This window comes from Cervus canadensis, chromosome 24, assembly GCF_019320065.1.
Source record: "Cervus canadensis isolate Bull #8, Minnesota chromosome 24, ASM1932006v1, whole genome shotgun sequence".
Classification (NCBI taxonomy): Eukaryota; Metazoa; Chordata; class Mammalia; order Artiodactyla; family Cervidae; genus Cervus; species Cervus canadensis.
In genome coordinates, this window is record NC_057409.1 from 652,802 (window position 1) to 678,830 (window position 26,029).

Genomic DNA, 26,029 nt, shown 5'->3' on the forward strand with positions numbered 1-26,029 from the left:
GTGGGGGGCTCCTGCACTGTGGACCCGGGGCCCTGCCTGCATATCATCTCACGCCACCCTCGCTGAGCGGCAAAGGCTGCCTGGCAGCTTGTCTATATTTCAGAGGACTATTTCTCACCCTTCCTGCTACAGAAATTTTCCTGCCTCAGCAATGCAGTTGAGTTGAAGCTCAGAGTAAAAGGTGACCTTGGGCAGAGATGAAGAGCTTCTCCAAGGGGCCAAGAGGCCCGGCCATTTGCTCCAGATTTCCAGGGTATTAAGTTGCAGACATTTCTTTTCACTTCAGAAAACGAAAGAATCTCTCTAGGGCCCCAGGCCCATATCCCATTGCTCTCTAGGGCATTATGGCCAGTACAGTGGCCACTAGCCCTGTGGGGTTACTGGACAATTGAACTGTGGCTGGTCTTAGTGGAGACGTGTGAACAATAAAACATACACCAAAAAAAGAATGTAAAACCTCTCATTAATAATTTTTATAATGGTTACATGTTGAAATGCTAGAACTTCAGATTTATTGGGTTAAACATTTACTGGCCACAGCAACAGCATACAAGCCAGCTTCAGCCTACTTCCTTCTTCCTCTATACAATCCGCTTCCAGTAGATCGCCCCCGCTGCTGACAAGAGCTGGCAGCACAGGGGTTCCGCACTAGCCTCCTCCCTCCAGCCTCAGCATCAGCTCACCTTGGTGCCTGGGATGGGGACGAAGGTCATGAATTCATCCACGTGGCCCACGGTCAGCCAGTCTGAGTAGAGCTCCACGGGCGCCTGCACCTGCTGGGCCTGCAGGAAGTCCCGCACCACCTTGGTCATCCTCCGACCACCAGACCTGGGTGGGGTTGGGAGGGGGCAGTTCTTCAGAAGGTTGCCCGTGGTGCCTGTCTCACCAGAGGGCTTGCAGGAGGAGTTCAGCCGCTGGAAGCCAGCCTGGACCCAGCATGGCATCAGCAGAAAAGTCATGAGAAGGAGCCTGAGCTGCAGAGACACTGGCACAGGCAGAAAGGCACTTGAGTCTGGGGGGAAGAAGGAAGTGCCAGCGGCAGCCACGGTCTGTGTGAAGGGCAGGGAGCCCGGCCTTTAGCCCCTGAGGGTGTCAGTGGGCATAGGGAGGCCAGCTTCTGTGCTCAGGCCTGCTGGAGGGGGCTAAGGCTCAGGCAGCGTTCCAGAATCTGCCCCTGCCTATGTCCCTCTTGGCTAGTAACTTCTCAGTTTCAATCTTCAACCAAGTGATGCCTCTTCCAGGCAGCCCTTCTTGACTTCTACACTCCCTGGTCTTCAATCTCCCCATTACCCTTACACTATAACCCAAGATCTTCACAGTGGCTGGCAAATTCGTTTTTGATCTGTCCCCTGCCTATCTCTCCTACTTCATCTCATTCTTCCTTGTTGTGTCTGATCCAGCCAGGTGCCAAGGCTGTTACCTTGAAGGTTTTGCCCTGGCTGTTTCTTTGATGTGGAATGTGCTTTCCCTTTGATCTTTCCATGGCTGCTTCCTTCTCATCACTCAAGCCTCAATTCTAGAGTCATTTCCTTAAAACCACAAGAGCCAGAGTGTCGCTGGCTTGTCACTGCTTACCATGTACCTATTTTATCTTCCTCACTGCGCTGATTAGCACCCAGAAGTGTCTAACTTATTTGCTGGCTTCCATGTTTATTTTCTATGTTGCCCCGATCCCTAATCGAAAACTCCCCAAGAGCTGGGACTTTGTTTTGCTCATGGCTGCTTCCTCAGAGCCTAGAACAATGCCTAGCACAGAGAAGACCCTCCATAGATGTTCGTCTCTAAGAAGCCCCCTGAGCTCCCCTGAGGGGGAGCTCCCTCGGGGGCTCCTCTTGGGTTTCCCCGGCTCTGTCATCCTGCCACTGGATGCACCCACCCCCGGTTATCTCCACCATCTCCACCCCGGTTATCTCCATGCCAGTCATCTCCACCATCTCTGGGAAGGTGGGGGCTGGGCTTCATGTCTGAAACCACATGCCCGTCACAGGCTTCAGAAATACCTGCTGAATGGGTGGGTGATGGCTGAGAGCAGGGGGGAAGTGGGCAGAGGGGGCAAATGGTCACTGTCTGTGCCGGTGGCCTCCTCTCAGAAGCCAAAGCATCCATGTGGCCCACAGGGAGGCAGATCCCAGCTGGCCCCATATGTGCAGGTTCCTGGCGGCCCCTTTGGTGAAGTGAGGACCCACGGTACTCACGTCCTCCCCAGTGACTGCCCTAACTAAGGACGAACCTGCCTTTTCGTTGGCTGGTAGGCCACCTGGGGAGGGACGGGGTGTGTGGACAGGCCGGAGAGCCAGGGACCCAGGCCTCAGGGCCGGCCATGGCTTCTCACGTGTCTTGTGTGTGGGCTTCCTGGGGGTTTGCTGGCGGTCCCCCACTCATTTTCTCTCAGTACTGTCCCTTCTCTAACTGCTGCATCCCTTCCCCACCTTATTTATAACCTCATTATATACCCTCCCATTTGGGGAAGAGGGTCATTTACTCAGTTTTATGTTAGATCCTAACTCATACTAAGATGTAAAGGCTGACTTGATTTTCTTTCCAAGAATGTCTGTATCTTGTCCGTCATGGGCGAGGTTAATTCTCCCAGCCAATCACTGCATGTCTGAGCAACCCAGTCTGCCCCAACAGAACCACCCCCCCAACCCCTGGCCTCGCCCCCACTTCTCCAGCCCCTCCCTGCCCCCAACCCCTGGCCTCGCCCCCACTTCTCCAGCCCCTCCCCCCAACCCCTGACCTCCCCCCACTTCTCCAGCACCCCCCTGCCCCAACCCCTGACCTCGCCCCCACTTCTCCAGCCCGTCCCCCAACCCCTGACCTCGCCCCCCACTTCTCCCAGCCCCTCCCCCCAACCCCCGACCTCGCCCCCCACTTCTCCAGCCCCTCCCCCAACCCTGCCTCCGCCCCACTTCTCCAGCCCCTCCCCCAACCCCGACCCTCGCCCCCCACTTCTCGAGCAGCCCCTCCCCAAACCCCTGCCTCGGCCTCCCCTTTCTCCAGCCCCTCCCCCAACCCCTACCTCGCCCCCCACTTCTCCAGCCCCTCCTCCCCCAATCCCTGACCTCGCCCCCACTTGCTCCAGCCCCTCCCCCAACCCCTGAAAACCTCGCCCCCCCCACTTCTCCAGCCCTCCCCCAACCTCCTGACCTCGCCTCCACTTCTCCAGCCCCTCCCCCAATCCCTGACCCGCCCCCACTTCTCCAGCCCTCCCCCCAAACCCCTGACCTCGCCCCCACTTCTACCAGCCCTCCCCCACCCCTGACCTCGCTCCCACTTTCCCAGCCCTTCCCGCAACCCTTTGACCTCGCCCCCCACTTCTCCAGCCCCTCCCTCCCACCCCTGACCTCGCCCCCCACTTCTCCAGCCCCTCCCCCCCAAACCCCTTGACCTACTGTCCCCCCATTTTCTGCCAGCCCCTGCCCCCCAACCCTGACCTTTCGCCCCCCACTTCTCCAGCCCCTCCCCCACCCCTGACCTCGCCCCCTACTTCTGCCAGCCCCCCCCCCAACCCCTGACCTCGCCCCCCACTTCTCCAGCCCCTCCCTGCCTTCTCTTACAGAGGAAAGCTGCTCCCGATGAGGATCCGGCCCAGGGGGTATGTCTTGCCATTCACGGTCACTGGCGGACTGACTTCCAGGTTCCCAAAGGAATCAAGGCTGGTGACAGGCTCAAAGAGCGGCTCCCGGGTCACATAGCCAAAATCTGGGCCCTGGGCAGGGGGCACACACCCGTGGTTAGTCCCCCGTGGCCAGGAGCCCTTAGTCCCAGCCCAGCCACCCACTGATGACCACTTTCCACCACCTTTGGTCTGGCCCTGTGAGCACTCATCTTCCGGGGGGTTACCCATGTGCTTCTTATTCCCGCTGAAGAGCAGCAGCCTGGCACACGGAGGCTCAGTTTGTGAGCACGTCGGTATGAGTGTAAATATGAGTGTGTGTGTGTGCGTGCACACATCTGAGCCTCTGCATCTGTCTTGATTTCTTAAACACAGAGAGTCACTTCAGTTGCTAAGTCGTGTCTGACTCTTTGTGACCCATGGACTGCAGCACGCCAGGCCTCCCTGTCCATCACCAAATCCTGGAGTTTACTCAAACTCCTGTCCATTGACACAGAAAGACACTGGTGATTTCATGACTGGTCCTTGTTTTGTGCCATTGACATGCCTATTCCTCTATTAATGCGAGCAAAAAACGGACCTTTGCTGATGTTCGCTATTGAGGGATGGGGGCTGTTTGTTACTACAGTCTTACCAAGTGAAAGCTGACCAATACGTGCAAGAACGTCAGATAAGTAACATATATAGTTTCGACCCCTCCCCAACCAACCACATTTGTTCACTGAGCCCAGATGCAGCCTCAGACTCCTCGGCACAGAGCTCGAACAGACTGGAGTTGCAGGATGGTGAAGCCGCTGCCACGCCCTGAATTTCAAGTTTCCTTTCATGATTTTTTTTTTTTTTTTGGTAAAAAGGTATGGATCTTGCTTGAGAGCTTGCACTGGGGGCTGGAACGAAGCTTGTCTGACAAACATCCTTGCTAATAAAAATCTTAGAGTGAGAAGACATGGCTTATCCTGGCCCAGCTTAGAGGCTCAAGGGACAGCTGTGCCCAGAGGGGCGAGCGGCTGCAGCTTAGCGCTTTCCCTCCTGGGAGCCCCAGACGGCAAGGTGTGATCTGCCAGAGGCTGGGGCAGCTGGGGTTTTACAGCCTCACACAGGCGGGCAGGCACGCAGAGCAGAGCCGGGCTTGGCCCGGGCCTCCAGGAACAATGCAGCCCAGGGCACTGGTGCCAGGCCAGCCTGGAGGCAGGTGGTGAGCCGGGGAGAAGGTGAGAACAGGATCTGAGAGGCCCCGGTCCTCAGGCCTGTGGCACCTGCTGACCGGTTTGACTGCCCCTCGTGTTGGAGGACATGGACAGTCTGCACCGAGGACAGTGTCCAGGGCCGTGGAATGAGAGCCAGAATAGCAGCTAATGATAGTCACTGTGTCGGGAGCAGCGCGGGCGTCTTAGATCACGCCTTCAGTCTTCGCAGCAAGTCTGTGAGGTGGGTACTGTTTCGATCCCCATCTCACAGATGAGCAAACTGAGGCTTGAGGAGGTTGTTGCTTGCCCAAGGTCATGCTGCTGCTAAGGGGTGGAAACGGGACTCAAGGCCAGCTCCATGTGGCGTTCTAGAGCTGTGTGCTCACACCGCTGGCTCTGCCATCTCCCTGTGATGAGGGGACGATGTTAGTGAATGTTCTCGAGCAGCAGGTGTGGACTTGGTGAAGGGCTGCCTCTGAGCAGCTCTGATGTCTCATGGGAGGCTGTCCTGCATGGTACCTTGGGAAAGACCCCTAACCTACATGTTATGCTCCATCCAAGCTCCCCTGCCTGTCCAGGGCAGAAGGTCAGGACAGAGAAGACTGATTCTGGTTCTGTCCTCATTCAGCTGGTTGTTGAAGGCATAAAAGGAGAGCGGTAATGACCTCTAGGATCAAGGGTGGGGGTTAGATTGCCTTTTTTAAAAAACTCATGAACTGAAAAATCACAGCCTTAATGAGCTTTGAAGTTGGAACCATGCTTTTCAACAATCGCTTATAATTTTCCTCCCTGAAACGTATTTTGCTGCAAGTTGGAGGTGGGGGCAGGGGCAGGTCTCTGCCTGCCACAGCTCGCACTTCCCCGTTTTGGAAAGGCAGCAGTTATGAGAGCCGGAACGGATGTTAGAGGTTACTATCCCAATGACCCATTCTGCAGATGAGAAGATGGACGCAACAGGCTAATTTGCCAAGGGGCTTCCCAGGTGGCTCAGACGGTAATGCAGAAGACCCAGGTTCCATCCCTGGGTCAGAAAGATTCCCCTGGAGAAGGAACGGCAACCCACTCCAGGGTTCTTGCCTGGAGAGTCCCGGGGACAGAGGGGTGCCTGAGGCCTCCCTGCTGCTCTGCCCTGTAGCACAGTCCCAGGGCTGTGCCCCGACCCCATCCTGCAAGGCGGCCCTCAGCCTCTCACCAGGAGCTGCTTCACTGGGAAATCCTTCAGGCTTCCATCTCTGGGGGAGTCCAGCACCACGGGGAAGCCTTTGTGCGGGGCCTCGATGTAGCCAAACTCGATTTCATCCTGTGGGCACAGCGGGAAGAGCCACCCGTGAGCCCAGGGGGTCCCCGGGGAACTCCAGCCGGCCTGCCCAGTCCCCCCCACGCACACGATGGCCGTGGTTTCTTACACAGCCCTCAGTCTCTGCACGACCCCCGTGTGCCTGCACTCACTGACCCCACTTTAAAACATAACTGGAAGCATCCTGTGTACATCTTCCTGCAAGGAACACTTTAACCTGAGAGCCCTGCTGCATTTACAGTTTGGCTTCGTTCTGTCGTCTAGTACTCCACAGAGAGGCCATCCAGTCCTACGGCCGCCCCCTTCCCCCGAGGACGGGCGTTTCGTTTGTTTCACGGCCTTCTGCTCCTCTGAGAAGCTGCAGTGAGTCGCCGGGCGTGTTTAGACCCTGTGCACATGCACACGTGTGATCTGGCATAGAATTCACACGTGCGGAGCAGCTGGGTGCCAGGGTGCTGACACTAAGCCGCCTCTTCTGGCCTGAGTCCTGAGCTGCATCCTTCCCAGCCTGGGGGGCCTCACCTGGATCCAGCGGTCTCCCCGATTCATGTACTGGAAGCAGACCTTCAGTTCGCAGTTGGTTTTCTCCACCAAGTTCTTCACCTCTTTCAGGAACAGGTAGTTGTCCTTCATGCTGAGGAGCGTGGGCAAGAGGGAGAGGCAGGAGGGAGGGTGAGGAGGCACAGGCCCGCCACGGGGGAGGCCTTGAGGGGCAGATGAAGCCCCTCTGTGCTCACCGGTGCAGAGGCTGCTGGAGTCAAGGGCCGCGCAAACTCAGCCCTTCCTGCAGTGTCTGCCAGGGTCACGAACAGACAAAGCGAGGAGGGGAACTCTCACCCCGCTTCCCGAAAGCCTTCCACCTCTGGCTCCCAGGTTTCCAAGAACAGCTGAGCTGACCCAGAGGCAGGGGATGGCTCACCACACAGGGCGTGTGGCCAGCATCGCCTGCTCCTCGTCTCACGGGGCCTCTGGCACATGACACGCTCAGTGAAAAGCTGCTGGATATCCGTCACAGAGGAGGGTTCCCTACTATATGGCAAGGGCCCAAAAGATACGGGAAAGAAAAGGGAGCTATCATTTTAGAGCACAGAAGAACTCTGTGCCAGGACCCTGACAAATTCTCTGCCTGCTTCATCCCACTTAATCCTCGCAGGGGCTCTGTGATGTCACTGTCTCAGAGAAACAGAGGCATAGAGAGGTCAAGTGAGTTTCTCGAGGTCACACAGCTGAGAAGTAACAGGCACGACCGCTCCTGAAGCCTCAGCCCTGGCCGCCCTTCCCGTCTGCACTGTGCCTACCGCTTACCAGCACACAAACACCGACACGGGAGGCAGGATGTTGGGGGTCATGATCCATGGAGCGATGCGGAACGTCACCGTGTCTGTGAAGATGGGCGTCAGAGGGATCGCCTGGGCGTGGGAGAGCAGAGGTCAGTCTTGTCAGGGTGCTTTTCCCTGCTGTCTAACCACACAGGGAGACCAGTAATTGCTGTTCAGTAGCTCAGTTGTCTCCCACTCTCTGCAACCCCATGGACTGCGGCACGCCAGGCTCCTCTGTCCTCCACTATCTCCTGGAGCTTACTCAAGCTCACATCCATTGAGGCAGTGATGCCATCCAACCGTCTCATCCTCTGCTGCCTCCTTCTCCTCCTGCCCGCAATCCTTCCCAATAGTAGTACATTACTGAGCGCTTACTGTATGCCAGGTCCTGTTTTGACAGGTGAGACTTCACTTTTGCCATACTAAAGGGTAGATACTATTTTAATCCTTGTTTTGTAGGTGGGAAAACCAAGTCACAGACCTCTGACTCACAAACTGTACACAGCTGTCCAAGGTCAAGTGATCAGGAAGGGGGCAAGCCTGTATTTAAACCCAAACAGTCTGGCCGTTGAGTCCAATTTCAACCACTATCTGATCTCGTTGCATCAAAGTTCTTTTCCGAAATTGGCTCATGTGATGACTGAGTCAGACCCGGCTTTCCTCTGTGTTTACTCTAGGTATCTTGGTCTTTTCTACATGTGAGCATTTTAACGTTACTGGGGGAAATTTTGCTCTGTCCAGATTTCTCTTTAAGGAAAGGTTCGGGAAGCTTGCCTGGAACCTGAGAGAAGATGAGATAAGATTTCTTTGCATAGCTGGTTTTGGAAAGCTACAGGAAACCGTGTCTTGCCCTTGGCGGGAAGCATGGGGGTGGCCTTTCCCGCACGGGTCTGCCTTTTGCTGGTGTCTGTTGGAGGGGCCGCTCTGAGACCCTGAGGACCAGGTGCTGTAGGCACTGGGGGTGTAGGAGCAGCCCCTCCCCACCCCGTCTCGTTATCACCGTTTTCTCTGCCTTTCCCTCCTCCCAGCGACTCGAGAGCACTTTGTGAATGAGGAACAAGCTTGGATGCTTGCAGTCACCCCAGGAAACAGAAGCATTTGTCATTTCTATTTTCCAGGTGGGGGCAGCGAGGCACGCAGGGTCAGCTCACTTGCCCAGCGTCTCGCGGGCTCAGACCCGGGCAGCCTGACTCGAGCCGCTTCTCGCAACCCGGAGGCCCAGCTTCGCCTGCGGCGGAGCCCACGGCATCTCGCCTCGAAGTGGTCTAGAGGCGAAGCAAAGGAGCAAGGTCGTGTCTGAGGGGCAGCCGGGCCTCCCTCTATCTGAGCAGAGGGGGCCTGAGAGCCAGGGCTCCGGGGCTGCAGTTTTGGTGAGAGGTCCTTACGGGTGGGACGCAGCCTAGGCTGGGGGCACCGCTCCCCGAGGGGGCGGGTACTCGCCTCCCCGCTCAGTTCCTGCAAACCAGGAGCGCGGGTGTGGGAGACGTCTGGCCGCAGGGAGGGCACGTGGTTCGGGACTGGGTTTGGGGTTCAGCCTGTGGTCAGAGTCGGCAGCGCCCACAGCGAGGGTGCGGGGCCAGTTAGGGAGGGAAGAACAGGGCACACGCACATGGCCTAGTTGGCTCCTCGTGCTAACCGCTGGGCCCCTGTGCCCAGAGCTACGCCCACCCTAGACAGCGATGCGGCCTTCCTGGGTGGCTCAGCGGTAAAGAATCTGCCTGCCAGTGCAGGAGACGCAAGTTGGATCCCTGGGTCAGGAAGATCCCCTGGAGAAGGAAACGGTAACCCACTCCAGATAGTCTTGCCTGGGAGATCCCGTGGATAGAGGAGCCTGGCTCCTCAACTAACGTCTGATCTTGGATCTTGTTGCATCCCAGTTTTCTTCCTGAAGTCAGCTCACGTGATAATCGAGCCAGACTCGGCCTTCCTGTTTCTGCTCTGGGCACCTCGCTACAGTCCACGGGGTCGCAAAGAGCCAGACACGACTGAGTGACTGAGCACACACACACACACTCACACACACACACTCACACACATACACACACACACTCACACACTCATACACACACACACTCTCACTCACACACACTCACACACACACACTCTCTCTCACACACACACACATACACACTCACACTCACACACACTCTCACACACACACACTCACACACACACTCTCACACACACACTCACTCTCACACACACACTCACACACTCACACACCCTCACACACTCACACTTACTCTCACACACACTCTCACACACACACATACACTCACACACACACTCACACACACTCACACACTCACTTCAGGGAGCAGGCAGACCTGGGGATAGGCGTGAGGTCAGAGAAACACCCGAAGACCATCCTGTGGAGGAGGTACAGTGAGGAGGACCCCGGGGCGGAGCGGAGGACCCTGGCAGATGTGTGCGGGTGGTGGGAGCATTTAGATCTCCAAACCTGGACTTCCTCCAAGGGGAGCCCGCTCCAGCCCCCGGGAGCCCCTCCCGGCGGCGGCCCTCACCTCGGCCATGTACTCCAGCAGGCTGACGTGGATGGAGACCAGGCCTGAGAATCCCTCGTCGGGGAAACGCAGGCCTTCCACGAAGAACAGCAGCTCCGCGGAGCCGCCTGTGTACTTGACCGTGTGGTAGAGCTTCCGCCGGCCCAGGATGTGGACGTAACGCTGGCCGAAAAAGGGGTCTGGAGGAAGAAGGATCCAGGTCAGGCCCAGCTCCCCCAGCCGACCGTGGGGCGGGATCACTGATGGGGGTGCGACAGCAAAGCCCCTTGTCCTCTAGACGCAGAGAGGAAGCACAAGCGGGCAGAAGGGCCGCGGCCTGGTCGTCGTGCCTGCCGCACCCTAGCCCTGTGGCCCCGAACCAGACGCCCTCCCTGGGTCCGGCCTCCTCGGCTATAACGTGAGTGAGCTTGCCCCGGGAAGGAGACAAGAAATGAGAGAAGCTGAGGACTGGGCAGCCAGCGGTGGCGAAGAAGGGAGTTCCTGTTCCCATTTCACACAGGAGGAAACGGAGTCCCAGAGGGAGAATGGCTTGTCTGGAGTCTTATAGCCAGTGCACAGCTGAGCTGGGACTCAGATCCCTGATTCTATCCCCACCCTCTCCTCCCGTTTATATGAAGAAAACACCCACTTGTGCCCTCAATTCCCCTCCGTATAGAGAAAGCCATATCAGCATGCGGGTCTCTCGCGGTGCATTCTTTTTTTTCCTGGTTGCACACGTTTGTGGCTGGGAGGAAAGGCCGGTTTCTCCCACGCTCCTAGGCTACTGAAATCTCCTGGCTCCTTGCAGCGCTGTTCCCTCTGCTTAGAACACTTGTCTCCCTCCTTTCAGGCCTTGATGTGTCGCTTCTGGGAACTGCGCCCAGATCCCCCAGAGACCAAGCCAGGGGCTCTGTCTGCAGCGACTGTACCCCCAGCCTTCCCTGTCCCAGCCGTTAAACGGACATGATCTCAGTGTTCAGCTGTTGTCCCCCAGAGCCTGTCACCTGCGCGATGGCCGAGACAGGCCCGGCCGGGCCCAGCGCAGGTTGTGTTTGATAAACATCTACTGAATGCACCAATGCTCCCACGTCACTCTGTATGGGAGAGCCTTCAGGCCAACTCAGAGCGTATATACTGAGTCACTGCTCTCTGACCACATGGGCAAGGACCTCTGGGGGAGACAGAGAGAGTCAAGAAGCGGACCCCCGAAAGGCTCAGCTGATAATAAGATCGCACAGATGAGGGAAGCATCATGGTAGAGCTCTGCAGTGAGTGAGCCTGAGGGGTTACTGGGAGGCAGAGGAAGGGAGGGGGTTGGGAGGCATTTGAGCGGAGAAAGGCAGCCTTTGAGATGCCCTTGGGGGCGGCAGAAGTGGGCACAGCAAGGAGACGGGATACTTGCATTGCCAAACACACGGAGGTAGGACCCTATGCAGCTCCAGGAGAAGTTTCTTTATGCCCTGCAGAGCTGGAAGGGCAGAGTCAGGCTCAGCTTAGTACTGTCGTCAAGAACAAAGGGAACGATTAATGAGCAGGCACCTGAGGGCTACAACAGGTGACTAGAATAGCATGGATAGGGCGCTTGATTAAAACACGCAAAATGAACAGAGGAACCAGTGAAGCCTGGGCTCAGGATGGCGCCTCACGTAGGACAAGGCGCTCAATTAGATCCTGGTTATACATACATCTCTCTGAGGGCGGGTTACCTTAGTGGTTATGACTTTCAGAGTCAGAGAGATGCGGGTTCAAGTACCTCTTTGGCTTTCAAGCTGCAAAACCCCAGGGAATTCACTTAACCTTCCTGAGCCTCAGTTTATTCATCTGTTAAATGGGAACAGTAACACTTCTGCCACAGGGTCCTCGCAAGATAAAATGACGCAGCATTAGGAACTGAGGCAAGCTTGGTAACCAGGGGTAATGAGTGGTTACACAGCTGGGGCCCACCGGCATTACTGTATGAGAACCTGTGAATGTGTCGGCAGACCCTTTACTGAAAAACTCATGACCTTCTCGTTGAATGGTTCAGGAATAGAAGGCAAAGAAAAAACACCTCACCTCCCTTTCTGTGGGTGGGCCCAAGAAATGAGGAAGACAGACCGAGACACTGCGTGTCCCAAGGGCTTCCTCACAGCTCAGTGCAAAAGGTGACATCCTTCTCACGCAGAAAAGACACGTACCCTGTGTCCCAACCACCAAGGAGGTCCAGATGGCTCTGCATCATGAAGAACAATTCTCCCCCAGGGACCCAGGGCCTCCCATAACCACGTGTCCCAGGCTGCACTTGAACTGATGCTGGGAAAGTGATTTCAGGCCATGAAGCTGACCTGTCTTTTCAGAAAGCTCCGGAACTTTCCCACAGCTCGGGGCAGCTAGGTGGGATGTTTGTGCGTGTGGGCACCCCCTTGGCCTGGGAGGGTGGGGCTCTGGCAGGGGAGCTGGGTGGGGTAGAAGGACGTGTTTTGGCCCATCTGCGTGTAGTCTTTTCTGTCTGTGGCCCGCAGTATCTCGGGCCAGCTCCGGGCAGATCGATCACTCGGTGGGAACAATCAGCCACTGTCCCCGGAGCCTCCTTCCCCTGTCTCCCATCTCCAGCTGGACGCAGGCCTGCCTCCGCGTGGCCAGCTCCCCCTGCAGGAACCAACAATGCCCCTCTATGGCGCGGCCCACGCGCCTCGGGCTGGCCCCGCCGGGCACCCTGACCTCTCTTTAGCCCCAGGCGTTGGCCCGCAGGCTGGCACGTGCCATCACCCTTCCGGTCAGTCTGGAGTCATTCCACCTCCCAAGGAGACTCTCTGATAGTGTGATCGACTGTCCTGGTTTGCCCGAGATAGAGGGGGTTTTTCAGAATGAGGGATTTTTAGTGCAAAAACCAGGAAAGTCCTGGGCAAACTGGGACAAGCTGGTCACTGCAGCCTTGCAGAAAGAAGTCAGGTGCTGACCTCTGAGACCCGAGGGCAGAATCCGAGGCTGGGGTACACACTCCTGGGTCTTCCTAACAGCAGTGGGGACGCCTGTCTACGTCAATGACTGTAATTAATGATCACAATAACAACCCCCTGAAAGAAGCAAGTGTCATCTATGGGGAGCGTTCCACGGACTGGCTACTGAGTGCTGACACATTTCTTATTTGATCTCTGTCTCCAGGGGGGACAGTCAGGCCTCTCCTGAGCCCCGCGTGACATCCCACATGAGGCACCCAAGGCCTGGCCTGCTGAGGAGACTTGCCCACACCCAGGATCTGAACGCCTTGGCTCCAGAACCCCTCTCAGGGTCCCTGAGCCCCCAGCCCAGCCCCCGGCCATTGAGGAACATGAGGGACACGTGACATTCGTGTAACAGCACACAGCCTCACCCACGGCGCACTTGGAGTTTGACAGAGACCTCAAGCTGTTGCGACCCAGGGCTTCGGTTCTGGGGGAGACGGACTCTCCTGGGCTCATCGTTGTGTCCATGAGGCGTGCCCCCACCACGATATGGCAACCTGATAACACAGCCTGGGGAGGGCGCGGCACAGCGCTCCCAGCGGTGGCTCCTGTCTGCTCAGGGCCCAGCTCGGAAGACAGCGTGGGGACAGAGGTAATCACGAGCCAGACCTCAGTCTACCGCCTCCCTCGGAAAGGCCTCCAGGTCGCGGCCAGGGGCCGCCGGAAGCAGCAGGCCAAGTGTCACAATGTGACCTCGGGGGCTGCCCGCACCCCTCCCGCCCCGGCCAGCAGCCCCACCCGCTGTGGCAACCCCGGCCTGCATGGGGTAAACAGCACTGGCTCGGGCCCCCTGGGGCTGTGGAGCCGGCCTGACTGGGGACCTTCCAGCCCGCGGAGGTCACTGCCCGATCCCGGGGCGGATCAGGAGGACAGGCTTCAGGTGGCAGCTGTCCACTGCAGTTCTGGCAAAACCCCTCCCGGAGGTGAGGGTCCGGGGCCACTGGGACCTGCCCCAGTTCTGAGTGTGCCTGTTCCGAGGTGGATTCCAGAGCTAGGAGACCCCAGGCTCCTGGAGGGATGGGCACGCGGGGCAGCTCCACCCCGCACCACGGCAAATCGCAAAGAGAACTATTTTGCTGAGAGAGCTTTTTAACACATAAATCAGAGGTTGACAGTCACTTGCTTAAAAGTCTCTAATGGCTTTCTGCTGCACTTAAGAGTCAATCCAAGCTGTCTCTCTGCCCTGGCCCCTGCCCAGTTCGCTGACCTTGACTCCAACACATCCCTAGCTGTGGTCTGCTGTCTGCTCCCCTAGTGCTCCAAACCGGTTCCCTCCTCTGGGCTTTGCACGCACGGTTCCCTCTGCTTGCAACACTCTTCCCTCAGCTCAGGAATGGCTGGTTCCTTCTCATTGTCAGGAGACCCCGGCTCGATCCCTGGGCTGGGAAGATCCCCTGGAGGAGGGCATGGTAAACCACTCCAGCATTCTTGCCTGGGAAATCCCCATGGATGGAGGAGCCTGGCGGGCTGCAGTCCATGGGGTCGCAGAGGGTTGGACACGACTGAGCGACTGAGCACTCAGCACTTCTCATGGCCGGTCTGGGTCTCGGCTCAGACGTCGCCCACTTGGAGGGGCCCCCCGACCCTCCAGGCCAGCGGCTCCCGCCTCCATCTGCTGTCCCCTACGACTCACTGTGTGTCCTTGCCTCGTCATTCTCCCCGCGACGTCTCCCTCACAGGCCGTCCCCTCCCTGAGGGCAGGGAGCTGACCCATGGATCCTGCTGCTGACCCAGCACCCGGCACAGAGGGGCTCAACACCCAGTCACAGAAGGAACGAGACAGAGCGGGCAGCCTCGGCGCTAGCCCCTCGCAGAAGCATGTTTCCCACACCGGGGGTCCGGACCCTGTCCTTGGCAAGATGAGCAAGGGGTCTGCTCCTCGAGGGTGCCCACAGCACCATCAGGGGCTCTTTCAAAGTCGGGGCGGGGGGCGACTTCCCTGGGTGGTCCAGTGGCTGAGACTTCATGCTCCCACTGCAGGGGCCCCGGGATTGATCTCTGGTCAGGGAACCAGAGCCCATGTGCTGAAACTAATGATCCCCCACGCTGCAATGAAGACCTGGCGTGCCAAAAAAACAAAAAGTTGGGGGCAGATTTTCATTTTCAGAAAGTCCCAGATGAGCAGAAAACACCTGGCCAGGGGAGAGGGTGGGCACCTGCCTCAGGCGTCATGAAGGTGATGTGAGTCTGCGAAGGGTGACTCACAAAGCCCTTCCTACCCCGGTTCACGAGGTGCTCCTCCGGCCCCGTGACTCTGTCACCGCTGACTCCTTGAGGGTGGAGAGGCAGTGCCCTTGGGGCCCAGACTTCACAGGACCACGGTGACCCTGGCTGATGGTTGGTCCATTACCAAGAGGCCAGTCCTGGAACTCTCCGCCACCTGCCCCCGTGATGACTAAGGGGCCCTGGGGAGCCTTAGAGGGTGGAGCGCGCTCCCCGAGGGGCAGGAGCCGCTGGAGGGCGGCTGGGACACTCACTCTCCACATAGAACACGCCCACTTTGTCCGAGTCCGACATGGAGATGTAGAGGACGATCTCGTAGCCGGCGGGGAGGTGCTCGGGGCCTTTGGTCCGCAGGATCATCTGGGACATGTCCTTCAGGTCTGGGGGCGGCAAGAGGAGGTTAGAACTGAGAGAACCGCTCTGGGGCGCGGGGGGACTGGATGAAGGTACTCGGGAGGTGGAAACTTCCAGTTATCAGTCATCGGGGCCATGAGGAACAACACGACTAATCTCACAGACACTGCTGCATGTGTCACGTGAAGGTCGTTAAGAGAGTCAATCCTAAGAGGTCTCCTCTCAAGAATTTTCTTCTATTTCTTTAATTTTGTGCCTATATGAGATGATGGGTGTTTACTAAACTTCTTGTGATACCCCATGATGTATGAGAATCAAATCACCACGCTGTGTGCCTTAGACTTAAGACAGTGCTGTCTGTCAACCCTATCTCAATTAAAACAAAACAAAACAAAGGAGAATTGTGGCTGGAATGCTGGCCTGTTACTTTTGTAATCAGGACAAAGAAAACCCCAAACGTATATATTATGGAAACTATAGAAAAGCATAAAAACTAGTTGCTATCTTCAATATCACAGATGACCTCCCATAACACATCTGGAACATCCTTCTGCTCCATTTTGTAACATACATGCGACTTCGTAGAAAGTGTGGTTCCAGTCCAACCGAATGGTATTGATAGTTTTGTCATCTGTTCTTAGCAAGAGTGGATACCTGAGTCCAATCCTCAGGAGAGCCAAGGTCACACCTGCCTGCCCCTTTGCCCAGGACTTGGCGTGAGTGTCCCCCTGCCCCTCCCTGCCCCTCCTCCCAGCCCCGAGTGCAGAACCCGCGCACCTTCCTTGCTGTAGACCTTCTCATCACTGCAGTCCTCCTTGGGCAGCCAGGGTGTGTCTCGGTCACAGTTCACCAGCAGGATGGCCCCCTGGCCCTCAGGGCCCCAGGTCCAGGATGCCTGCGTTGGTGAGGAGAGAGGTCAGCACTGTTTCCTCTACTTCAGCAGGTGTTCCCAGCCTCAGTGCAGACCCCACAGGACACTGGGGAGGCAGCCCAGGGCGAGACTCAGGAGCAGCCACGGGGGCAGCTGTGACGAACACGAGTCCTGTGTCTGATGCCTGGAGAGGGTCAGGGTTAGCACCAAAGGCGGGTTCAGGGTGGGGATGGACAGTGACCGAGAGACAGATACAGAAGGCTGACTCAGGCATTACGAGCCTCACATCTGGTGTGCCCCTGCCTGGAGTGGGGCGGGGGAGACACGGTGAGACAGCCAGAGAAATGGACAGGCAGACGTTTTATGACGGCTCTAAGGTACCCAGAGGGAAGGCAACACAAGCCCTGACTGCAGACCATACGACAAAGCTACGGTGATCAAAGTGGTGTGGTGAGGGCACAAAGACACACACAGAGATGAACAGACAGAACAGAGAGCCGGAAGTGAAGTCACACTTACACGGGTCACCAGTCCTCAACAGGGGAGGCAAGACTACACGGGGAAATGACAGCGTCTTCAACAGAGAGTGCTGGGCAAACCTGGACAGCTACGTGCAAAACAATCAGACTGGGCTTCTTTCTTACAAATACCATACACAACAATAAACTTAGAATAAAGGCTTACATGTAAGCTTGGAAACCAGAAAACTTCTGGAAGGAAACACAAGCGGAGTGCTCTGTGCCATCAGTCTTAGTAACGGGTTTTTTGGATAGCTCCTCAGGCACGTGCAACAGAAGCAAAACCAACAAACAGGACCACGTCAAACTAAAAAGCTTGTGCTGAACAAAGGAAACTATCAACAACACAAAAAGAGCTGCTTACTGAATGGGAGAAGATATTTGTAACAGATGCTTGATCAGGGGTTAGTACCCAAAATATACAAAGAACTCACAGAACTCAAGGTCAAAAAACAACCTGATTTTAAAAATGGACAGAGAAGCTGAGTAGAATTTTTTCCAAAGGAGATATACAAATGGCCAACATGCATGTGAAAAGATGCTCAACATCTCTAGTCACCAGGGAAATACAGATAAAAACCACAGTGAAATACTTCACACCTGTCAGCACGGCTATCACAACAAAAGGCAACAAGTAATAGGTGCTGGCGAGGATGTGGAGTAAAGGGAACCCTTGTGCACTGTTGGTAGGAATGTAAATTTGTGCAGCCACTGTGGAAAAAAGTGTGGAGATTCCTCCAAAAAATTAAAAATAGAACTTCCATATGATCCAGAAATTCCGCTCTTAGGTCTTTATCTGAAGAAAACAAAAACAGAAATTAGAAAAGATATATGTACTCCTATGTTATTGCACTATTATTTACAATAGCCAAGATATGGAAGGAACTTAAGTGCCCATCAATAATGAATGGATAGTGAAGACGTAGTACATATACACAATGGAATAGTACTCAACTACAAAAACAAATAAAATCTTGCCATCTGCAACAACATGGATGTCCCTAAGTGAAATAAGTCAGAGAGAGGCAAACACTGCTGTATGTTACAAGTCAAAGCTGTGAAGAGAGGAAACCTTAAGTGTTTCCAGCAGAAGGAAAACTTTTTTTCTACTTCTAAAGATTTAGGGCAGGAGGAGAAGGGGGCAACAGAGGACGAGATGGTTGGATGGCATCACCCAAACAATGGACATGAGTTTCAGGAAACTCCAGGAGATGGCGAAGGACAGGGAAGCCTGGCATGCGGCGGTCCATGGGGTCGCAGAGGGTCGGACATGACTGAGTGACTGAGCAACAACAGCTCTGCATCTGTGTGAGATGATGGCGGAGCTGAGTGCGGTGAGCATCTTGTGATGATTGTGAGTCAGATCACTAGGCTGTGAGCCACAGAGCCCACACGCCACAACTAGGGAGACCACACGTCACAACCAGGGAGTCCACACATGTAACAACTAGGGAGCCCACGCATGTAACAAAGATCCCGAGTGCTGCAACCAAGGCAGCCTGAATAAATAAATAAAGCCATCCTGCTGTATACCTTAAATATACACAGTGATATACATCAATTATATCTCAATAACACTGGAAGGAAAAGAGACGTACCCAGAGGGGCTCAGGGTTCTTGGGTGAACAGATTCCCGGCCATTTTCAAACTTGCTCTGAGTGCTCCCAGTGGGACCTGTAAGGTGATCCCTTTTCAAGACTGCAGCCAGAGTGATATTAGGACAAACTCCAACCGGATCGCATTGCTTCCCTGCTTCACGCCTTGTCAGGGGCCTCCCGTTGACTCGGGATGAAGCTCCTGGCCCTCACCATGGGAGGTGGGCCCCTGTGAGACCTGCCCACCTCGGACTCTCTTTCTGTCTGCCTCCCCTTCGCTGGCCGCCTCCCGGCTCCCAGAAGACTCCAAGCTCAAGCGTTCGCGTGCTGGTCCCTCTGCCTGGAAAGTGGTCCTGTCTTGCTTCACCTGGCGAACTCCACCCCTCCTTCTGGTCACAGAGCATAACCACTCCTTCCTCCTGGAAGCCTCTCTGATATTCTAGACCAAAGCAGCTTTCCCTGGGTTCACATATACGACACTGTACATGTTCCTTCTGGGGCGGACTCAGGACAACTGTGATGAAACCGCCGCCAGAGTCACTCTTCATTTAACATGCCCCCCCCCCCCCAATCCCTCCTGGGCTGCAGGCTCCCTGACGGCAGGGGCTGCCTGTCTCTCCTTCTCTCAGCATCCCCCAGGCCTGACCCAGTCCTGAAACATAAGAGATGTTGAAAAAATATTTATGGGATGAATCAAAACAACAACGAGGTACCTCACACTGGTTAGAATGGCCATCATTAAAAAGTCTGCAAATAACAAATGCTGGAGGGGGTGTGGATAAAAGGGAACTGTTGGTGGGAATGTAAACTGAGGCAGCCACTGTGGAGAAAAGTTCGGAGGTTCCTCAAATAACTAAAAATAGAGTTGCCACATGATCCAGCAGTCCCACACCTGGAGATATTCCCAGACAAAACCGTAATATGAAAAGATATAGGCCCACCATGTTCACCGCAGTACTGGTCACAGTCGCCAAGACATTGAAAACAACTACTCGTCCACCAGCGACGAATGGATGAAGAGGGTGTGGAACACACACACAATGGAATATTACTCAGCCACTAAAAGAACAAAACAATGCCATTTACAGTAACACGGATGATTTAGAAATTATCAAACGAAGTGAAGTAAGTCAGAAAGAGAAAGGCAAACACCAGTGATACCATTTATATGTGGAATCTAAAATACGACACAAATGAACACATCTACAAAACAAAAACAGACTCCCAGATACAGAGAGCAGGCTTGTGGTCGCCGAGGTGGTGGGCGGGAGGACTGGGGATTTGGGATTTGCACACGTAGACTAGTATGTACAGGGAGGCTAGACCACAAGGTCTGACTGCTTAGCACAGGGCGCTGTATTCACATCCTGCGAGAAACCGCGATGGAGAAGAACATGAAAAAGAACATACAGGTGGATCCAAGTTACTTTGCCGTATAGCGGAAACTAACACAACACTGTAAACCAACCATACTTCAATAACGTTGGTATTTACGAGATGAATGAAGAAGACATTAAACTGCACTGGCCCAGATGAAGGAAGTCAGGGTAAGTCCAGGGCCACAGGGGCTGGGTGACCCCCCCTAGCTCCTCGGGGGAAGCAGGGGCACCCTGGGACCTGCCGTGGTGTGGCTGCAGACACTGGGCACAGATCTGTGGGGCTGACTCGGCCTCAGGAAGGCGGGGCTGGGCGGACGCCCCCTCCCAACCAGGAACCGCGGGGAGCGGGCTCCCCTACAGCCCCGAGGAGCCCCCAGAGGCGCCTGGAGAGTTTGGAGCTGGCTGCCTGGCCCCAGGCGTCTCACTGGGCTGTATTTACTTACTCTTTAAAGTATCCATCTCCATATAATTTAAACCAGGCTACAGGTTGTTATTATAAAAGTAATGTATGCCCATGGCAAACATCTAAGTGCTCTAGAAGAGCAGAAAATAGAAAACAGAAGCCCAGATGTGCACAGAGCAAAACCAGCGGAACTTAAAACTGGGGTGAGATTCACACTACCACACGTGAACTAGACAGCCTGTGGGGGGTTGCTGCACGACTCAGGGAACTCAAACCAGGGCTGGAGAGGTGGGAAGGCGTGGGAGGGGGAGGGAGGTTCAGGAGGGAGGGGTGGCATCTATACCTGTGGCTGGCTCATGCTGAAGTACGGCAGAAGCCAACACACACTGTAAAGCCATTTCCTTCAATTAAAAACAAAACAAAACGGGGGTGAGGAAAACGACTTGGAGAACACAACGCCGTCTGCACAAGTTAAAAATACACACACCCTGACCACACCGCATGTTTCGCAAGAATCACAAGAACGGAAACTGACATGTTAAAATCATTCAAGTGGTCCTTTGCAGGGGAGCAGAATGGGAGTGAGGAATGTAGGATCGAGGAGAATAGATGAATGAACAAATGTGCTCAGTCGTGTCCGACTCTTGTGACCCCATGACTGGGGCCTGCCAGGCTCCTCTGTCCATGGTAGTCTCCAGGCAAGAATACTGGAATGGGTTGTCAGGCCCTCCTCCAAGGGATCTTCCTGACCCAGGGATCGAACCCAGGTCTCCCACACTGCAGGCGGTTTCTTTACGGTCTGAGCCACTAGGGAAGTCCAGAAGAACAAATAAATGAATAAACAAAACCAGGAAGAGGATGTGCATGCATCATTAGAGATGACATGCCTTGAATTGGGAATGATTATTGCAATCTTCTGCTCCTGATGGCCAAAAAAACCCCAAAAAGGCAAAACAATAAGAGCAAATGCTTTGGCGGCACTTCCTCTGTGGCAGGACATTCATCCTTTACACCAACTGCATGAACTGGGTGTCCCCACCCTCTGGATGGGCCACTGAGACTTGGGGACCAGCTCCGTGGCTGTTCCTCTAAGGAGCTTGCTCCTCGGTGAACTCTGTCAATGGTGTGTGTGTGTCTGGGAACTTGTCTTCTCATCTGTAAAGTGAGAGTTGTCGAAGTTCCCTGGGAGGACCGAGGCTGCCTGCAGGCCCCAGCCTGGGGCTCCAGCCCGAGAAGCCCCCATTCAGGGCCGCCTGCCCTGGGAGTGAGGTACCTTTCTTGGGTTGTTCTTCTCCACCACGCCGTCCCGGTCTGCGTCCACATCCAGGGAGATCTCTGCAGACAGACACAGGGGTGAGCTGCTGGGCTGCCAGAGAGGGCGGGGTGGGGACAGGAGGAGGGCCTACGGGGTTAGGGTGCAGCTCACCCGAGGGAAGAGCTGTGCTGAGGTCACCTTAGCCAACCCCCCGCCTCAACACCCCACTGCTGGATGGGAACATGAGTGGACACCGTGCAGACCGTGAAACTCAGGGAGGTGCTGCCAGGCGGGTCTGGGGTCTCCTGCCCCCTTGCTGCTCCTCTAAAGCTCTGGGTGGTGGGAGGGATGAGCCGCACCAGACGGATCTGGGAGTTCAGAGAGGTCAAGGCGCGTGCGGGGCACAAGGTCACAAAGTCACACAAGGAGATCTGAAGCATAGACTGCGATCGGTGTGAATCAAAGCTCAGATGTTGGAAACTTTCACGGGACTCCTTACCTGCCTTCCTGGCCTGTCCTGGGTGTGTGTACACACGTGCATTTGTGTTTCTCTTCCAGAACTCCCGGGGGTCTAGACCCCACCTCTAAGGACTGAGGGTTTTACTTTGGGTGGAAAACTGGATCTTCAGCTCCTATTGATCTGACTGTGCCCAAGAGGCCAAGCCACCAGAGGACCCAGGGTGGGGTCCTCGCTGTCCTTCCTCTGGGGGAGGGACCTTCTCTGTTCGTAGGCCTGCTATGTGGGGCAGTGAAATGAGCCCAAAGTTCAGCGTCAGACAGGACTGAGCTTGAACCGTGGTTCTTGGCTTATAACCTGTGTGGCACTGGGCAGCTTAGACAGCTTTTCTGAGCCCCGGCCGCTCTACCTGTAAAATGAGGCACTTTCCCGTTGGGTGAGCTGCCCTAATTGTAATGGTAGGCACCGCTGACGTTGTGAGCCAGATTGTTGCTGTGTTGTTGTTGTGGGTCTACTCTGTGCATTGTAGGGTGTTTAGCCGCACCCCTGGCTTCTACCCCTGGATGCCCATAACATCCCCCCAGCTGAGACAACCAAAAGGTCTCCAGATATTGCCAAAGTTCCCCTGGGGGAAACACGGTCCCCCTGAGTTAGAGACCAAGAGGGCGAGGCAGTTGGGAAGGTGGTGAGCGACAGGCAGAGTGAGGCGAGCTGGGTCCAGGTCGAGGACGGCCCGTGGGCTCGGCCTCAGGCTGAGCACGACTTGGACGGAGGTCGGAGCTGGGTGAGAAGAAATGGGTTCCTGGTCGGTTCTGCTGGCAGCCGAGCTGTGTCCCTGGAGCAGGGGGCGGGGAGGGGGCCGGCATACCTCCTCTCTCTCTTAAGTCAGGGATTATACTGAGGGCCTCCCTTTGCCCACAGCCTGACTCCCTCCTCACCCTGAATGCGGCTTTTCCAGGTCTGGAAGGAGGTGGAGGGGGGTTCTAAGGGCGCTGAGTCCTTGGGAGAGGGAGGCAGTATCCCCACTTCTGCAGCCCCACGTTAGATGCTGTAGGAAATGATTATATAAACTCCTCCCACTGACCCCATTCACACAGCAAATCACTACTGATCAGGCCAGGCAATCGGGCCGGGCAATCGGGCCGCAGTGCCTGCTCTCAAGGAGCCCCAGTCTTATGTGTGTGCGCTTAGTCGCTCAGTCATGTCTGACTCTGCCACTCCATGGACTGTAGCCCTCCAGGCTCCTCTGTCCATGGGATTCTCCAGAAAAGAATACTGAAGTGGGGTTGCCATTCCCTTCTCCAGGTGATGTTCCCCACCCAGGGATCAAACCCGGATCTCCTGCATTGGCAGATGGATTCTTTACCGTCTGAGCGACCAGGGGAAGTCCTATGAGATAAATATTATTGTTCCCACTTTACAGACGAGCAAACTCAGACTTGGAGATGTCACTGTCAGCAAACTGGTGATCTGGGAGGCTGGTGCGGGATAAGAATTCTACGGAGAAAGCGGAAAAGGCGGCCCCACCAGCTACTGTTAGAGGCAGATGGCTCAAAGGGAGGACCGATATTGATACTGGCTCCCAGACAGCCAGGAACTTGCCAGCAGGACACTCCCCGGGGAATGCTGCTGTTCGGGGAGGCTGGCTTCCTGAAGCTTCTCCCAGGGGACCTGCTGCAGACCCAGCCTCCTCCAGGAATCACTCTGTGCTTTTCAGGATAACAATCTCTCCTGGGTGTGCAGTTCTTTGCAGACAGTAGAGCACTTCCCATAGGTGTTTTCCCTTCAGTCACCACCCTCCCAGCCATCCTGCCATAAGTAGGAGGAAGCGAGGCAGCCAGCAGGGCAGTGACCGTGAAGACCCCAGGCTGTGCAGAGCCAGGGGCTGCTCTCGGGCCTCGGGCTCCAGGCCCCGCCCTGGGCTTCGTCCTCCACAGTCTCAGGCTGACCTCCACCCTGCCTCGTTTCCAAAACCGAAGCCCGCCTTCCAAGACGCAGGACTCACTCCTCTAGAGGTCGTGCCCAGAGGAGGGGCCGGCTCCCCACCCTGGAGAGCCTGTGGCTTTGGTCTCTAGGCTGCAAGGCGCCACCGCATCATGGCTCCTGTGGTCCATGAAAGCAGTGGTCACAGGAGAGAAACCAGGAGCGCTTCCCTGAACTTCACTATGAACTTCTCGTTATTCTGGGCCGCACCACGCGGCTTGTCAGCTCTTAGTTCCCTGACAAGGGACGGAACCTGCGGTGCATGCCAAGTCCTAACCACCAGGGCGGCAGGGACCTCCCCATGATGAATTTCTTACATTAAATTTTTGTTATCAATGTAATATTTGCACAAGTGCAAAAAAAAAAAAAAAGAAATAAAAAGGAGTACCAAACAGCTTATAAAAAACCCAGGGGTTCCTTGTTTAGCCAGTCCCCTCACCTGCCTGAGGCAAGCTCTATAATACCGAATAATAGGCCTATTATTTTTTTCTCGGTTTATTCAATTGGGACAAATTTCACTGACTTCCTGTTATGAAATCACATAATCGGGCTCTCTTATCGCTCACCTCCCAACTTCCCACAGTGCTTTGACACCTTCTCTCTTGTGACTCTTGACAAAACTTCATGGTCAGTTGGAATGGCCTCCTCACCCCGCCGCCCTCGCTCAGAAATTCCCTCAAGTCACAAGCCATTCCTTGAGGATTTCTCCCCTTCAAAGCCTCCCTCAAGGTCCAGTTTAACTGGATTCCAGTGGGATGCTCCTGAGGAGATGGGAGCAGGCTTGCGGCCCACCCAGGGCTCTGCCTCCCGGAGCGGCTCTATCTTCTCTAGGGAGGGGGAGGCGACATCTGTTTCAGGGCTTCTGGGCTCCAGACATTTCCTGGAAGCTCCAAATCCTGCCTCAGCTCCCCAGAATAGCCCCAAGGTGTCAGATGGCACCCAGGGTGTGGGGCAGATTAACTGGAAATGTCACCAGGACTGGACTCAAGGCAGACTGCCCTGGAATCAAGACACCGGCCTCAGCTTCCGCACGAGCGCTCTGGCGGCCACCAGCCCCTGGATGGTGTCGGGGCGCCTGGCCTTCCTGCTGGACGGGGCAGCTTGGGGCGTGGCAGGGAGAGGACTCTCTCCCTGACAGTCGCCGGGGGCGGTTATCCTGGGTCTGGGAGGGGGTGCAAGGAACGAGGGCCTTAGGTTGATGTGAAAAATCCTCCAGGGTCCCGTCCATGTGCTCCTCCCTTTGCAGGACCTCGGCAAAGAGGGTGAGGCTACACCCCTCTCCACCATCCTCCCCTCAAACACCCTTAACAGCGAGGATGTTGTGAATCAGCCCTATCCAGGGGATTGGAGGCTCTCCGGGATCAATGAGCTCAAAACTCACTTTATAGCTGGGAAGAAGTGAGATCCAGGGAACTCCCTGGTGGTCCGGTGGTTAGGATTCTGTGCTTTCATGGCCAAGGGCCTGAGTTTGATCCCTGGTTGGGGAACTAAAGCCCCACAAGCAAGCGGCACAATCCCCCCCAACACACACACACACACACACACACACACACACAAGTGAGGTCTACAGGGGGAGGGCATATCACAGGTTTTTGGCGAGACTGGGACCAAGAACCATAGCCTGATTTGACCGAGGGCATCATGATTTTGTTCTCGATACCAGGAAGAAGACTGAGGAACAATAAGATTCTTCAGCGTCACAGAGGCAGAGAGAAAATGGGCTGCCCCATGCCCGAAGAGGAAGGGACAAAAGCAAAGAGCACATTACCTGAGCACCTAGCCCCTGCCAGGCCTGGGGATGCCCCATCTCACTGAACCCCTATAAGCACTGTGCAAGAGTACACTGGAAACCCATTTTACAGATGATGAACCTGAGGTTCAGCAGAATGGTGTTCATAATGTGGCTGGAGAGGAGAGAGCCAGAACTTAGACCTACTGTATTTCTGTCCATTCTGAGGCCAGGGCTCTTTCTACCCAGTGTGGACTCAGGACAGAAGTAGGGTGAGATGGACACTAATACATCCCTGGGGGACAGTCCCACCATCCTGGGTCATTCAAGGCATTCTTGCCTCTGAGCTGCCACC

At 55.5% G+C, this 26,029-nt stretch overlaps 1 protein-coding gene across 1 annotated transcript in view; it reads right to left on the minus strand.

The window, feature by feature from the left end:
• Positions 1 to 26,029, minus strand: part of PADI2 (peptidyl arginine deiminase 2) — a 55,977-nt gene that overhangs the window by 9,066 nt on the left and 20,882 nt on the right. The window contains exons 4-12 of the mRNA XM_043445490.1: positions 21,524 to 21,585; positions 16,262 to 16,379; positions 15,385 to 15,510; positions 9,945 to 10,123; positions 7,406 to 7,509; positions 6,623 to 6,734; positions 5,996 to 6,103; positions 3,558 to 3,709; positions 684 to 828 (exon numbers count right to left, since the gene is read on the minus strand). Of these exons, the coding sequence (XP_043301425.1) occupies positions 684 to 828; positions 3,558 to 3,709; positions 5,996 to 6,103; positions 6,623 to 6,734; positions 7,406 to 7,509; positions 9,945 to 10,123; positions 15,385 to 15,510; positions 16,262 to 16,379; positions 21,524 to 21,585 (1,106 nt within the window). The remainder of the gene's footprint in view (positions 1 to 683; positions 829 to 3,557; positions 3,710 to 5,995; positions 6,104 to 6,622; positions 6,735 to 7,405; positions 7,510 to 9,944; positions 10,124 to 15,384; positions 15,511 to 16,261; positions 16,380 to 21,523; positions 21,586 to 26,029) is intronic.